The following is a 14,032-nucleotide window of genomic DNA, read 5'->3' as shown; positions in this document are numbered from 1 at the left end:
ATAGCGGCAACATTTGTGACTTCTGTGCTCATGTAATGGTAGTCAGTTTAATACCATTCATCCTTGCCATAGTGTTGGGTCTCTCTTGCTTCCTTTTGCTGTCCTAACAACATTAAATGGCTTTAATAAAGTGCACCCTCTCAGGCTCCGTGAGCTTTTATTTTACAAATAATGCATTTTGGACACAAATCATTACAAGAGACACAAGTTTGGCTACTCTGAGCAATAAGTAAGAAAGAAGAGGTAGAATTCACTAAGAACCCCTCCGTGAATAAACAGTGAGCATGGCTTTTATCATTTAATGAAAAATGGCACCATGAAGACTGCACCAGTGTAGTTTTAAACAGGTAACACTTACTATGGCTAAAATGCCTACACATTCACTGTAAGCTGACACCTCTCCAAATGTTAGTGAAATACTGGAGAATATAAGAAAACTTTTACATAAAATCTAATTTATTAAACAGCAAACATTTTCTTTTGAACACAGTCACTGTAAGGTTTCACAGTTTTCTGGTGTACACAAGCTAACAACTCATTCTGTCCAGCGGCTGACATGAAATAATGCAGTTTGCATTAATCTATATAATCGGGAGTTATGTGAAGGCGGAGTATCTCTTGTCCTCGCTGCACCTGCATAGTGATTTTGTCGCTGCTGCGGACGGCCTCATAGATCTCCTCTGAGGTGTTCACCTTGGCCCCGTTTATCTCCAGCACAATGTCTCCGGCTTGCATGCCAGCTCTGAAACAAGACATACGACAATTATATACCAACAAAAACAAACGTATAACGTATATCTACAGCTTTAAAAACAAAAAGACCCTCTTCAGTTATGAATCCTGCTATTAACACACACATAACTTTGCCTTTTCCTCACACAGATGAATCCTGATGTCTCAGTGCAATCCTTCGCACGTTTTGGTTTCTGTCACTTCTGCAGTTGTCCGTCACATTGTGTCCCCAAAAACATTGTGTTTTGTGAGATTTTTTTTGTCTACATTTACTGTGTTTCATTCAACTTCGACTTTGTGTTTTTCATCTATTTCCTGGTGCTTTCTTAAGTTGCTATGCATTTGAACCCTCAGGGCCACTGTAAATTCCCCTTAATACAGCAATAATGACAAAAGTAAAAATTTATTCTGTGTGCACCAAGTCACTATAAGTCTGTACAAACATCTCACATATGCCTGCATCTTAATTACAACCACAAACACATGTATTAGATTAAAGCAACCTCAATATAAGTTGCTGAACTTGAGGAGCTGAAAGAAGAAGCATCCTTTATGCTTACCTGTAAGCTGGAGAGCCCTTGATTACCCTGTGAATCAGGATACCGTGAGTCACATCCGGAAAAGATGAGTCTCTCAACCTCAGCTCAGCAATGATCCTAAAGGAACACACAGAAAACACCTTGTTTTAGATCAAACACTGCGCACTGCTGCTCTAACGGGGCATCGCTCGCTACATTTACCTCTGCGTCAGCGTCAGCATTATAACACCAATGTACCGCTGCTTCGTCTCATCCTTATGAAACCAAGTGCCTGGGAGAGGTGAGAAAAGATGTGTGAACTTCATGAAAGACTGCAGGTTTTCTAACATATTTTTTATAACACCATGAGGTAGAAAGCCACATAAAAAGATGCGATGCATTGCTTTTGATTCTTGATCGTTTTCTTACTTTTTCTTTTGGCTGCTTTCTCCAGAAAAAGCCTCACACGATCAGACGGAATTGCAAAGGAGATGCCAGCGGTAACCTTAATGGTGTTTATACCAATGACTTCACCATCCTAATAAAAGGAGAGATAAGGCACTCTGATTTGCGGAACTATGAGATCAGATCCAACAACATTTAGTCAACAAACACCTGGCGCATCATCAACTGAGATGACTTGGCCATTTAAATTGTTCGGGCTAATCGCACATCAACCCCACACTTCTTTCACCAGGACACTGAGTGTTTAATGGGTGTGCTCAGTAAACACTCAAAGTATTATCATGGTTTTAGTTTCTGTGGTGTTAGCCCAATCAGCATGTGTTTGTATATACCTGTGGCTGAAATCAAGGCACATTTTATGACTACTTACTGGAGAGCACTTTAATTCCAGCACTGCATGCTGTGTGACTTAAAATAAACACTTCAATAGACTAGAATACATCAATCGGAAACAGGCTGCAACGCAATGGTTTTGCCACTGTATTGCATCACAAAGAGAGAGAGAGAGTGAGTGTGTGAGAGTGAGACACACAAACAGGACTTGTGACTCACCAGATTAATGAGGGGACCTCCAGAATTTCCAAACTGAAAAACAATTAGTCAAATGTGGCATTTAGAAACACGACAGGAGATGCCTGAGTCACTGAAAATACACTATCAACATATTCCAGTTTAAATATATTCTATTCAAGTACTCACATCAATGGTTGCATCGGTCTGTATGTACTCCATGTTGGAGTTGGACAGGCCCAGCTCCTTACTGCCTCTCTGCACTGAGCTGACAATCCCCGATGTGATTGTATTTTGTAACGAAAATGGGCTTCCCATGGCAACCACAAACTCTCCCTGTCGGATGTCAGACGACTGGCTGAGTGTGAGAGTGGGTAACGGGTTCTGCATGTCAGGGGAGAGAAAGAGCATCTGAAATAAAGCTCTGTGTTTCTCTGTCTGTGGTGAAAGCACACATGCTAGTTTAGCTCCTTTCACTGAGACTGGCCTGTATTTTCTTGCTCACCCTTGCAGAGATTTTGATGGTGGCGATGTCCGCCACAGGGTCAACATCCTGCACGATGGCATTGTACGTCTCTCCATTGGTGAGCTTCACACGGACGCCTCGCTTGTTGGCTACAACGTGGGCATTGGTGATGATGAGACCATCGCTGCTGATGATAAAACCGGAGCCGTTTGACACTGGGACCTCTCGTCCTGAGAACGGGTGTCTGTAAAGAAGTAAATGCAGCTTATCTTACTGACCCTGGTTTCTCAGGGTTAGTTTATATGGCAGGAGATACCGTATTGTGCAAAAGTCTTGAGCCACCCCTCATTTCTTTATGTGTGTCTAGGAAAAAGGAATATAAGTTCCTTGTTTTTACTGAAACATGTGCAAACATAGAGTAACGGTATATGAGGCAAAAACGGTGTTTGTACAGTTCTAATTAGTTTTAAAGTCAATATTTGGTGTGATCACCTTCATTCATCAACACACTCCAAGTTCTCTTGTAATCATTTTTGTAGTTTTCAGTAATAGTCTTTGTTTTTCTACCCAGATATGCTTGATTTTGTTTGACATCATTGTGATACTGAAAAAAATAAAAAAAATAAAAAAATAGAGCTGTCACCAATCAAAAGATGGATTGGCAGATGTAGCATGTAGCATCAAGATCTGACGCTACTTTTCTGTTTGCGATTGCATAAATTTTGACATCCCCAACATCACAGGCTGAAATGCAGTGCACTGTGTTTTAAAGATGCATCTCTCAGGTCTTGTGTCAGGTTTTTGCTGGATTTTGTCTTCTTTTGAATTTTATTTAGACAGACTGTTAGACAGGCCTGTCACTTCTTCTTTAAAAAAGAAAAAAAAAGAAAAAAGGAAACGTCCTCCACTTGTCCAGGTTCCTCAATTTTTTTAAGGACGCACTGCTGAGATGTGTCATGTTTTCAGCTAATAGTCAAAGGAGCTTGCAAAGAAAAGCGTCTGGACTTCTTTAAGTTGCTTGAAGACGTTTCACCTCTCATCCGAGAAGCTTCTTCAGTTCTAAGGTCAAATGGTGGAGAGTCCCAGATATAAACCTAGTGGGAGAATCCCCCCACAGAGGGACAAAAGGACCCCCTGATGATCCTCTAATCGCCTGAGCCAAGGTGTGAAACTGGGTGTGGACAAAAATGAGTTCATTGTGAAACCTGGCCCATGATAAGGTGGGGCCAGGTTTCACAATGAACACACCCGAAACTCTGGCTGATCGGGACCCACACCCAGTTTCACACCTTGGCTCAGGCGATTAGAGGATCATCAGGGGGTCCTTTTGTCCCTCTGTGGGGGGTTACTCCCACTAGGTTTATATCTGGGACTCTCCACCATTTGACCTTAGAACTGAAGAAGCTTCTCGGATGAGAGGTGAAACGTCTTCAAGTAACTTAAAGAAGTCCAGACGCTTTTCTTTCCAAGCTCCTTAGACAACGATGACCTGGATGACTGAGAACCTTCACAGACATATTTTTCAGCTAATACCTTTTTGGAGTCATCTTGATTCAAAAATACTACTTCATGCTTTTCAAACTCTTATCTTTGGCATTTTGCATAGATTCAGTTAAAGAAAAAAAAAAAAAACTATGTGTTTTTTTGACAAGCTGCATTAACAAAGTGCCTAAAAACACAATTCAAAAACTGGTTCTCAGGCAAGTTGTCCATTATTCCTCCAGTGAGTTAAGTGCCTTTTTAATCTTACTTCAGCTTCATCAGTCAGCATTACGTAGCTTAACCAACAATAAAAAGAAAAAAGAAAAACTCTTCAGGAAAAAGGTCAGGTAAAAGGACTGGACTGAAAATAGGTAAAAGCAGATCTCCTTTATGAGAACTGTTGCTCAAGTTAAACACACACAGTAAAAGGTTATTGTGACACAAAAAGTAAAGGTGGGGATTGACTGTCAGGACTTTACCTGATTCCACTTACTGATAAAAACAAGACTATCCACTGCTAAAGTATATCAGCAGCTGATGATGTTTTTTGAAAATAAAATCACAAATGCTTTGGGTCCTTTTCTGTTACATCTGTAATAAACAAAACAAAACAAAAACAAACAGACAAACAAGACCCTTTTCTCGTGTTTTCTGGTACATGTCCGGGCAAGCAAGATCAGCTTCTGGGACTGAGTGTTTAACTCCAGTGTGTGCTCTCACAGCTGTCTGAAATCTTGATTTAGGAACATAACCGAATAAGTCACACGCAGACACAGGAAAAAAACTCACTGACATTTATTACCGTCAATGGCACCTCTCTAGTTAACTCACCTGCCCACGATTTCAATGTACACCACAGCTGGAGCAGATTTTTCCACCACATCTGCAATGAAGTTGTACTTAAATCGGGGGCTGTCTGGTTTGAAGGGAGAAGCGCACTGAGCCGATGGGAGGATGTGCTGGAGAAATCCCCGGGATATTGCCAATTCTTTGTCCCCCTTTTGGTCTTTTTCAGTGTCCAGAAGCACCGCACCACAGAGCCCCAAACCCACCGACACAGAGGTGAGCAAAGAGGAGCTTCTGTTGCTGTCCCGACCGTTTCTTCTTCTTCTCTCCCCAGCTTGAGCTCTCCTGTCCAGGCTTGTGTGTCCTCCTGCAGCCTCATGGTTACATATCACAGCAGAGACACGACTGGTTGTCCTCTCAGCTAACGAGTTAAGTCCTCGGGTCTGACACCAACTTTGAGTCCTTAATGCTGAAAGAAAGCCCCTATTGACAGCCGCTGCTGCCATGTTGCATCACTTTACTCGCTCAACGTCGGTTTGAAGGCAGCCAAAAAGCACTTTATATCCCAATGTTTGCAGCAGTCTGTTATTCACGCGCCTTCATTTAAAGTGTACCGTTATCTAGCCCAGTCAGAATAACGGAAATACAAAAAAATATTCCCCACCTATTAATTTTTAGCACAACACACTCAACACGGTAATGTCACTAAGATTGCGCCTGCGTGGTAAGGCACCTTCTTCTTCGGTGCTGTTTTTTCCTCCCTGGACTTTTGTGGGTTCTTTACTCATTACTGCCCTCTGCAGGGGAGAAAATGCAGGGGTTAAAAAAAAATCAAAACTGTCTGTGAGTTACAACAGAAACGGTCAGGTTTTGCATATTTTTGCATGTATATGCATGTTATCAAGATAGTAAAGTTTATTTATTAAGCGCGTTTTACAGAAAAACCGTCACAAAGCGCTGTACAATAAAAAGAGTACAATAAATAAGGCCTGTGCATACTAATTGCGTTATAGTATTCTCCTTAAGTACAAGTACCAATGGAAAGTATGATAAGTTGCTAGGCCTATGAATTATGACATATAAATTAATTAAATACATAAAAATTTCCAAAATATTATTGCTTTTACAGATAAATCCTTAAAGTTAAGGAAAAGCTGTCTGAATCTAATATTAGATATATCTTTTTATATTATTTGCTATGGAAATAAAGACTTTAAGTTAAGTGATTTTACTCTTGGGGAGCTCTTATCCACAAATGGAAAGTGGTTAGAGTAATACATGGCTACAATTAAAGAGAATAGAATGTGTGTGTAAAACTAGAAGAATTTAATAATTTAAACTACATGATAAAGAACAAATATAAGTTAAAATACACAAACATATCAATTACATTGCTATATATATATATATATATCAACTCAACAGCAAATATTATTTTTTGGGGGGAAAATTACAAAGGGAAAGAAATTAACATTATGTATTTAAGTTTTCTGTATGTATCACGTGAAAGAGTCATCTTCTTTTTTTAAAATTCTTCATAAAGAAATTAATTATCAGTTACTTTTCTGAAGTCATATTACACTGGTTATCATTTTTTTAGTCTTAAATTTAATTGACATTTTTAGATTGAATTATATTGAATATTATATATGTATAGTTCTTCGTTTATCCATTTATTATTATTATTTACTTTTTTTTTACATGCTCAACCTTTGGTGAGTAATAAAAGTATCATATTTATTTGTATTTTCGTGTTAAATAATAAAAATTAAAAAAAAAAACCTTACAGACTGCAAGAATATGTTTTCAAACTTTTAAATAAAGTTTTATTCATAAAAACAAAACTCCAGAGATGAGCGGCAGTGACGTACTTGTTGTGAAAGTACGTCACACGGTTTGAGCCAAAGGCGGCGGTGATGAGAAATTTAAAATTTGCGGGCTAGCTCGTTAGCTGCTAGCTAACGCCTCGGATCTACAGTCAGGTAACTTCAGCTCGAGAATCATGGCTTCGTATTTTCATTTATTACAACAGACAAAACCGCAGTTTGAATCTCCGGCCAAAGTTTTTGCTAAGCTCAAATCCAAGGTGCAAAAGGAAGCGATGTGCGCAAAAGACGACAACGGTCCGCCGAACAACGCTCGAGAGGAGTACAGAGTTAATTTAAAGTCGCCCAGGAAGCAGCAGCAGAGGATCTGGGTGACCGAGGAGTTCGATGAGAATCAGAGGTTCGGCAACGAAGCCCAGCCTTTGATTCTCTCGCCCATTAAGAGTCCACAGAAAACCTCTCCGTATTCGTATTCAGACTTTATCCGCAAACCTTTGGAGGAAACGCTTCCAGTGGTTGAAATGGGACTTGGATGCACAAGAAGCGAGAGACGTTTCCTGGAGTCGACAGCCATATCTCACCCTCTCTTTCTGACTAATCATATCCACAAAGAACCTCCTCAGGTCAGAGACGCGGATCAGTTCATCCTCTCCAGCACGACTCCGTTGAAGGTTCAACCTGTCGAAAGTGACTGCAAGAGCATTGCTTCTGATGAAGAATGCGCTCCTCTCCACAAACCCCTGTCCACAGCCAGTGCCTTTTCCCCCATGGTGAAGAGGCTGAGGAAGAGAAAATGGGAGCAGCAGGAGTTTAACAAAGTCAACACCAACAGCACTGAGGAGGTGAGAAATGAACTCACATGTCAGCCTCGGCAGAGGAAAGCCCCTGCTGTCAGCGAGGAGAACACCCACAGCACCTGGATGAACATCAGAGGATGCTCCACTGACCAACCAGAGAGGATCCCCGAAGACATGTTCACACCAAGAAAATCCGTGGCAGAGAGACGTGAGACATTTTTTCCTGCCTTTCCCCACCTTACATCAGAATATAGAGGTGTATAGAAATCACCTGGTAGACGCCTACAATAGAATAATAATAAAATATTTCTTCTGTTTTGAAACAGGCTGTGGTGTTGTTTTGGAAAAAATTCCTATAATGTCTCCAGCTAAGATGTTTGCTTATATGAAGGAGAGAGAAAGCAAAAGGGAACTGCGGGGAGTTCATGAAGCTATCAATACCACGAGGGACATCTTTAATGCAGGTGAGTGTGCCATGGTGTTAAAAAAGCAGCACATCCGGTTTAAGCAGTTTCTATAGATATAGTTTGAGTTTTCCCAGGTCACTGTGCACAACACACCTTTGCTTATGGCACAATATCTTTCCCATAGGTAACTCCCTTAAGTCCGGAGACAGCCCTCTCTCCACACCTCACAGTGTTGGTGAGAGGGACGACAGTGTGTTTACAAACACCTCAGAAAGTGATGTTCCTGTAAGCCGGCGCATATCAGAGTCAGCTGACGCTCTGACCTCGGCTGTGTCGTCGAAGCCCGTTTTGCTCGAAGACCCGCTCGTGCTCAATTCTCCGAAGATCTTGATTCCGAAGAGACAAGAGGCTGTGTTCAAGTGCAACAAGTGGCCTAAGCAAGCAACATTCCCCAGCGTGAGTAAAGCAAATAAATGCCTATTAATGAAATATAAGTGAACAAATGGCAGGCCTTGTGTCGGTTGAGCCTGAAAACTGTTTGAAGAAAAACAGTTACTGATACATTTACATTTCAAGAGCAAATTGAAAAAGTAGGTCAGCGGCAGTTTGCATTTCCCTATACAAGTTTTCTCTGGTTCATCATTGTCCCCTTGTTTCCCTCCTTTGGTAGGAGAGTGTGATTTATCTCAAAAAGTGGTTCCTGAGGAAGAACAGCAAGGGCCTCTTTGTTGATGGAATCCACGGGTAAGTGTTGTTTGATGTAATTTTGAACTTTGTGAATGAGGAGAATGACATGATGTCAGGTTGCTTTTCTCATTTGATAGACATTTAGACATTAGACTTAGACATTTTTTTGGTTTCATCCAAAAGATTTTAATGAGGTTCATAGTTAACTGCTGGTCATTTCCTCCCAGGGAAGACAACATACCATGGAACAGTAACGTCATCATGCACAGGGTTTCTAATTCTATGATAAAGACCGTCTCCGGCAGGGTTTACATCCTGGTTGGGAAGATGAACTTGAAAGTTGAACCCGGTAAGCTGACTTGAACCTTTTTCCAATTGTGCGTGGGAAGAAATTAAAAATGGATAAAAGGGTGAAGCAAAGCTGTATAGAGAGAGTCCTATGCATGGTATTACATGGATTTACTCTTTCTTTTTTCCCAGAGTTTCCCAGGTGGTTTTTGAAAAAGTTTGAAAAGGGTTTTCCTCCTGACTGGAAGGCGCTTTACAACAAGATGCTGACAGAGTCGAGAGAGTAAGAACACTAATTTCACATCCCTGCTCTTGCGGTCAATATATTGTGTTTGTTTTTGCAGGGGGATTGTGACTAAATTAATTATTTTTTGTATAATTTGTTTAGATTGGTTGTTTTACACCTTTGGGCTTGGTTAAGACCTAAATTTTGTTTTCCTGTAGCAACCAAGGCAGAGGAAGACAGAAGAAAAGTGAAAGTAGTGGTATCAAATCGAAGAAAAAATCGGAGGCCTCCCTCATCAACAGTTCTTTGAACCAGCAAACTTCCTTTATGACATGTAAGTACACGATACAAACCTGGTGACGTGTTTTGTTTTTTTTTGTTTGTTTGTTTGTTTGTTTTTAGTGGATTTGGGGGCATGAATAAATTGTTGTTGTTTTTGTTTTTACAATAAAGTAATTTTACTTTCTCTGTTAATTCTCTCTAGCTGAATCCTGCCCTCCCATGGGTGCCCCCTCCTCTAGCATGAAAGTGTCTCGAAGCGGTCGAGTAATCAAACCACCTTTGGAGTACTGGAAAGGAGGGCGCGTCATTCTAGATGCGTTCATGAACGTTACCATCCATGAATGTTATAATACCTCCATCTGCAACTCTGTAAGCACCTAAAGTTGGGCTTGTGTGTGTTATAATTAAGGGTGAGTTACTTCAACTATATTCATTTTGATATTCCACAGGAGGTCAATACAACATTGTCTACAGGGATGTCGCAGGAGCCCGTCCGTGTGTTCTTGCCCTGCAGTGAAGGTAAAGACGCTCTTGGAGCTTTAGTCATAGCAGTGTGAGATTTTAAAGTACATGTTGCATAAAACTGTGTTCTCTGATCCTAGGTGAAAAGGAGGCATCAGTACTACTGAGGAAGGTCAAGGCTCCTCTTCACAGACGCAACAGAGTCAAGGCTAAACCAGACAGGAATCACTCTGATTTTCTCGAACCTGCTGCAGAGCTACTAATAAGCCCTGAGGAGGGGGCAGGAAGAATAACAAGGTCTGGCCAAAAGTGTCCTGCTAAAGAAAGAGAACTACATGTGGACACTGTCCTAAAACACCACAGTGATAATGAAAAGTCTTCAGCACAGAGATCACAGAAACAGTCACAGGGCAGCTGTAGTGCTTCAGCAAGATTATCTAAAAGTAAACAGGCTGTCATAAATTCCCCAGAAACTCCTTCAGTTAAAACATTACAGCATCTGTCATCAGATGATGAGTTATCTATTAAGAGGAAGAAGCGAGGACACAGTAAAGACAGCAGGAGCACTCACAGGGAGTCAAAGTCGAGCCACAGCTCTGCCACAAACAACTCACCAGGATCTGAAGAGGAAAAAGATAACAGAGAGCATTCAGCACTGAAGTCCCAAAAATATGGGTCACATGCCACTCGCAGGCCTACAAAAAGAGTAAATACAAGAAAACGGATCACAAATCCCCTAGAATCTCCCCCAGTGAATGATGAAACATCCCAGAATCTGTCATCGGACGATGAGTTACCCACAAGGAGACGGAGGGAAAGGAAAGGAGCACACAGTAAAAGCAGTAGAAATGCTCGTAGCAGGCCTCAGCCAAAACATGGGTCCTCATCCACCAAGTCAGAGGATTCAGATAACTTGATGAGGCACAAACCAAAACACAAGTCAAGCAAATGCACCAGAGCACCGGCACCCACAAAGACTTTGGCTGCGCCCACGCAATCCAGCAAGAAACACAGTACGAACAAGGGCAGCATACCGCCGGAGCACGATGAGGATAAGTGGACAGAGGCAGAGCTGATGAGACTACAAGAGTGAGTTTTGTATCCGCAGTAAAGCCTTGTCGCTCTCTTGTGGTTATAATCGTGTTTTTCTATGTTCTGTTTGCCAGGGCTGTGTCTTACTATCCTAAGCACATGGCAAATTACTGGGCAAAGGTAGCACGGATGGTGGGAACCCGTTCTGCAGAAGAGTGCCACAGCCAGCACACATCCCAGGGAGCATCGTACAGTCCTGCTAAGAAAGCCACGAAACCCAAAAAGAAAAAGGTTGAGCCGCCCCAAGCTCCAGGTAGGGAATAGACACTTCTGGGATGTCGACTGTGCAAGTTAGTTAATTTGTGTACCATTTTAAGGTGTTTCATTAATAACTTTGAGGGATATTTTTCCAGCATTGAAAAGTATTACTTCACTATTCACTACTTTGTGTCCCATTATACTCTTTAAGTAAAATGGGACAATCTCATGCATACAGCCAACAGGTACCTTCATTATTGATCTACTGTTTTCTCTTTGAGTAATAAATTCTTTAAAATTTAAATACAGTCTAGAGCTTGTTTTGTTACACAGATTTGAACAAAGTATACACAAATTTAGCACCCTTACATAGCCTTAGCCGGTGATGCCTATCTGCCTGTGTTTGGTTACAGATCATCCTGTGATATCAGCCCGAGTGGGAACCCTAAAGAGAAAACAGCAAGTGCGTCAGTTTTTGGAGACTATGCCCAGGGACAATGTTGATGACGTTTTCAGCTCTGAATACATGCAGAACAAGCGCTTTGAGGTTTGTCTCCCTTTCACAGGATTTTTATGAGTAGTCGTTACACTAAACAACAACTAACCATTCCTCTTGACCGTGCCTCGACACGCAGCTCCCTTCCTTGTATTCCGAGGACGAAGAAGACTTGGCAGTGTCGGACCTGGAACCCTTGACCCCTATGTCGGCACGTTTCCCTGAAGTAAAGACTCCTCAGTGTCTGCATATCACTCCAGGCATGATGGGTTCTCCAAACAGGTGGGCGAACGTCTGTTCTAACCTGAAATGAGATGAGTGCAGGAAAACAACGTTTTCACTTAATTTTTGCCTCGATTTTAAAGGGACAATGACGATAAGTACGTGTATCAACTGCAGAAGAGGATTAAAAAAAATCAGTTTAACGCCTGCAAGCTCCCACTTCCTTCAAAGGTACTTCTTTCCTAACAGATTGGGCGTAATTTGTGACATTTTTCATCATGGAAGTTTGTTTCACACAACACTGTATTTCTTTTGACTTTCAGAGATTCACACCCACACCATCAGCTAAAAGAACAATGAGAAGATGTGGCAACACGGGTAAGTGTCCTTAAGAATTAGGTAACAGTTGTACAAAAGGAATATATAGATAAAAGGAAAAGAGTTCATAACTTTACAGGTAGAGTTTTGGTTTTTTGTCTTTGACCACCTGTTTTATTTATTTTTCCCCTCTTTTGCACTAGAAAACGATACATTCGTGGTTTGGGAGATGTTCCCTGGAAACAATGAGGCGCTGTCTGAAAGTGAAGAAGAGGAGGAGGATTTCTACTTCTCAGATAACGACTGATCAAAGCCAGAAATGAAATGTCATGTTGTTCATTTTATTTTTAAATCTGAAATTCTTCAAATGAGTCAAAATTAGCAGAGGAAAGGTGGGATCCCCCCACCTTGAGACATGAACAGCCAAACATCTGTTGCCAGTCTTCCTCACCACTTCAATGTACATAACTTCCAATGTTGTAACGTATAAATATTTTTGTGTTGAGACAATGTGGTCTACATTTAATAGTTGCAAATGTAAAATCAATTTTAATAGAGAATAAAAAAAGAACTGCTGCTGTCTTGCAGTACATCCTTGTAAATATAGTTTTTGTGTATCTGCATTTTTTTTTTTTTATATACCAAAGGGTTACTTATAATAAACCTTTTTTTCCCCCATTGTTAATTATTGTTTTATGCTTTAGTTGCACAGAGGTTGTTGGTGTTGATGTGCTCAAGTAGTCTTCAGGATGAGTTCTACAGGCTTCCTGAAGGAAATTCAACACTTTCTTTTGGCTGCCTTTTATTCTGTTCTTTGTCAAGACGATTTCACACTGCTTCAGTAATGCTTCCACATGGTACTGTCCACATTCATAATTATGACAAGATCCTTAACACCACTGATTAAAATTCAGTTCAGTACAGTTTTATTTATATAGCATTAAATCACAACAACAGTTGTCTGTGTGCTTTATACTGTAAGGTAAAGACCCTACAGTAATACAGAAAAACTCCCAACAATCAGATCCCAATGAGCAAGCACTTGATGACAGTGGGAAGGAAAAACTTCCTTTTAACAGGAAGAAACCTCAAGCGGAACGGCGGTCAGTCATCTGTCGCGACTGATTGGAGGTAATGAAACAGAACAAAAAGACACTGGAAGAGAGCCAAAGAGTTATTAATAACTAATATTTAAATGAGAGTGGCGTATAAACACATAGTGAGTCAAGAAGAAAAAGTGCATCATGGGAGCCCCAGCAACCTAAGCCTTTTGTAGTTTAACTAAGGGATTCAGTCCCAACTTTATGCTTTGTCAAAAAGAAAAGTTTTATGCCTAATCTTAAAAGTAGAGAGGGTGTCTGTCTCCCAAATCTGAGAGCTGGTTCCACAGGAGAGGGGCCTCTCTGCTCTGCTTCCTATTCTACTTTTAAATCTAGGAATGAAAAGTAGAGCAAAGTACTCTATTCAGGTGATACAGTATTTTGGGTCTGTAAGGTAAGAAGGTGCTTGATTCTTTAAGAATTTTCATTTTCATTGTACAGATACTGTACCACAAGATTTCTCTTCTGTACATACTGATGATGATGAGCCAGAAATGTCAAAACTGGATTAATCCCTCCATAAGATCAGTCCAGTTCTAATAGAAAAGACCTATCCCAGTCCTCATTTTCTTGCTGTTTCCTGTGGCTATTCACTGAAGCCACATTTGTGATGAGGCTTCAGTGAATAGCAGATGCATTTCTCAGGTCTTTGCTGGATTTTTCCTTTTTCTG

At 40.8% G+C, this 14,032-nt stretch overlaps 2 protein-coding genes across 2 annotated transcripts; one reads left to right on the top strand and one right to left on the bottom strand.

Moving 5' to 3' along the window:
* Nucleotides 1–126: 126 nt before the first annotated feature.
* Nucleotides 127–5,712, bottom strand: LOC146647043 (serine protease HTRA2, mitochondrial-like). Its single transcript, XM_085391078.1, has 8 exons — nucleotides 5,005–5,712; nucleotides 2,731–2,935; nucleotides 2,415–2,609; nucleotides 2,268–2,300; nucleotides 1,680–1,788; nucleotides 1,473–1,542; nucleotides 1,293–1,388; nucleotides 127–742 (listed from the first exon to the last, which is right to left on the bottom strand). The coding sequence occupies exons 1-8, from the start codon at nucleotides 5,463–5,465 to the stop codon at nucleotides 577–579; spliced, it is 1,335 nt and encodes a 444-aa protein (XP_085247204.1). The 5' UTR covers nucleotides 5,466–5,712; the 3' UTR covers nucleotides 127–576.
* A 1,097-nt stretch (nucleotides 5,713–6,809) lies between these two features.
* mis18bp1 (MIS18 binding protein 1) lies at nucleotides 6,810–12,951 on the top strand. The gene is made up of 16 exons (XM_085391074.1): nucleotides 6,810–7,790; nucleotides 7,909–8,046; nucleotides 8,174–8,445; nucleotides 8,660–8,733; nucleotides 8,904–9,025; nucleotides 9,157–9,247; nucleotides 9,409–9,524; nucleotides 9,675–9,841; nucleotides 9,922–9,991; nucleotides 10,075–11,023; nucleotides 11,101–11,279; nucleotides 11,638–11,771; nucleotides 11,860–12,002; nucleotides 12,086–12,173; nucleotides 12,266–12,320; nucleotides 12,464–12,951. The coding sequence occupies exons 1-16, from the start codon at nucleotides 6,962–6,964 to the stop codon at nucleotides 12,565–12,567; spliced, it is 3,531 nt and encodes a 1,176-aa protein (XP_085247200.1). The 5' UTR covers nucleotides 6,810–6,961; the 3' UTR covers nucleotides 12,568–12,951.
* Nucleotides 12,952–14,032: the final 1,081 nt, after the last annotated feature.

Source organism: Rhamphochromis longiceps, linkage group LG19, assembly GCF_057381845.1.
Source record: "Rhamphochromis longiceps isolate RC_006_pf linkage group LG19, R_longiceps_female_GT1.1, whole genome shotgun sequence".
Classification (NCBI taxonomy): domain Eukaryota; kingdom Metazoa; phylum Chordata; class Actinopteri; order Cichliformes; family Cichlidae; genus Rhamphochromis; species Rhamphochromis longiceps.
Note: the sequence above shows the minus strand (reverse complement) of the source record. Positions and strands in the feature narration are given on the sequence as shown.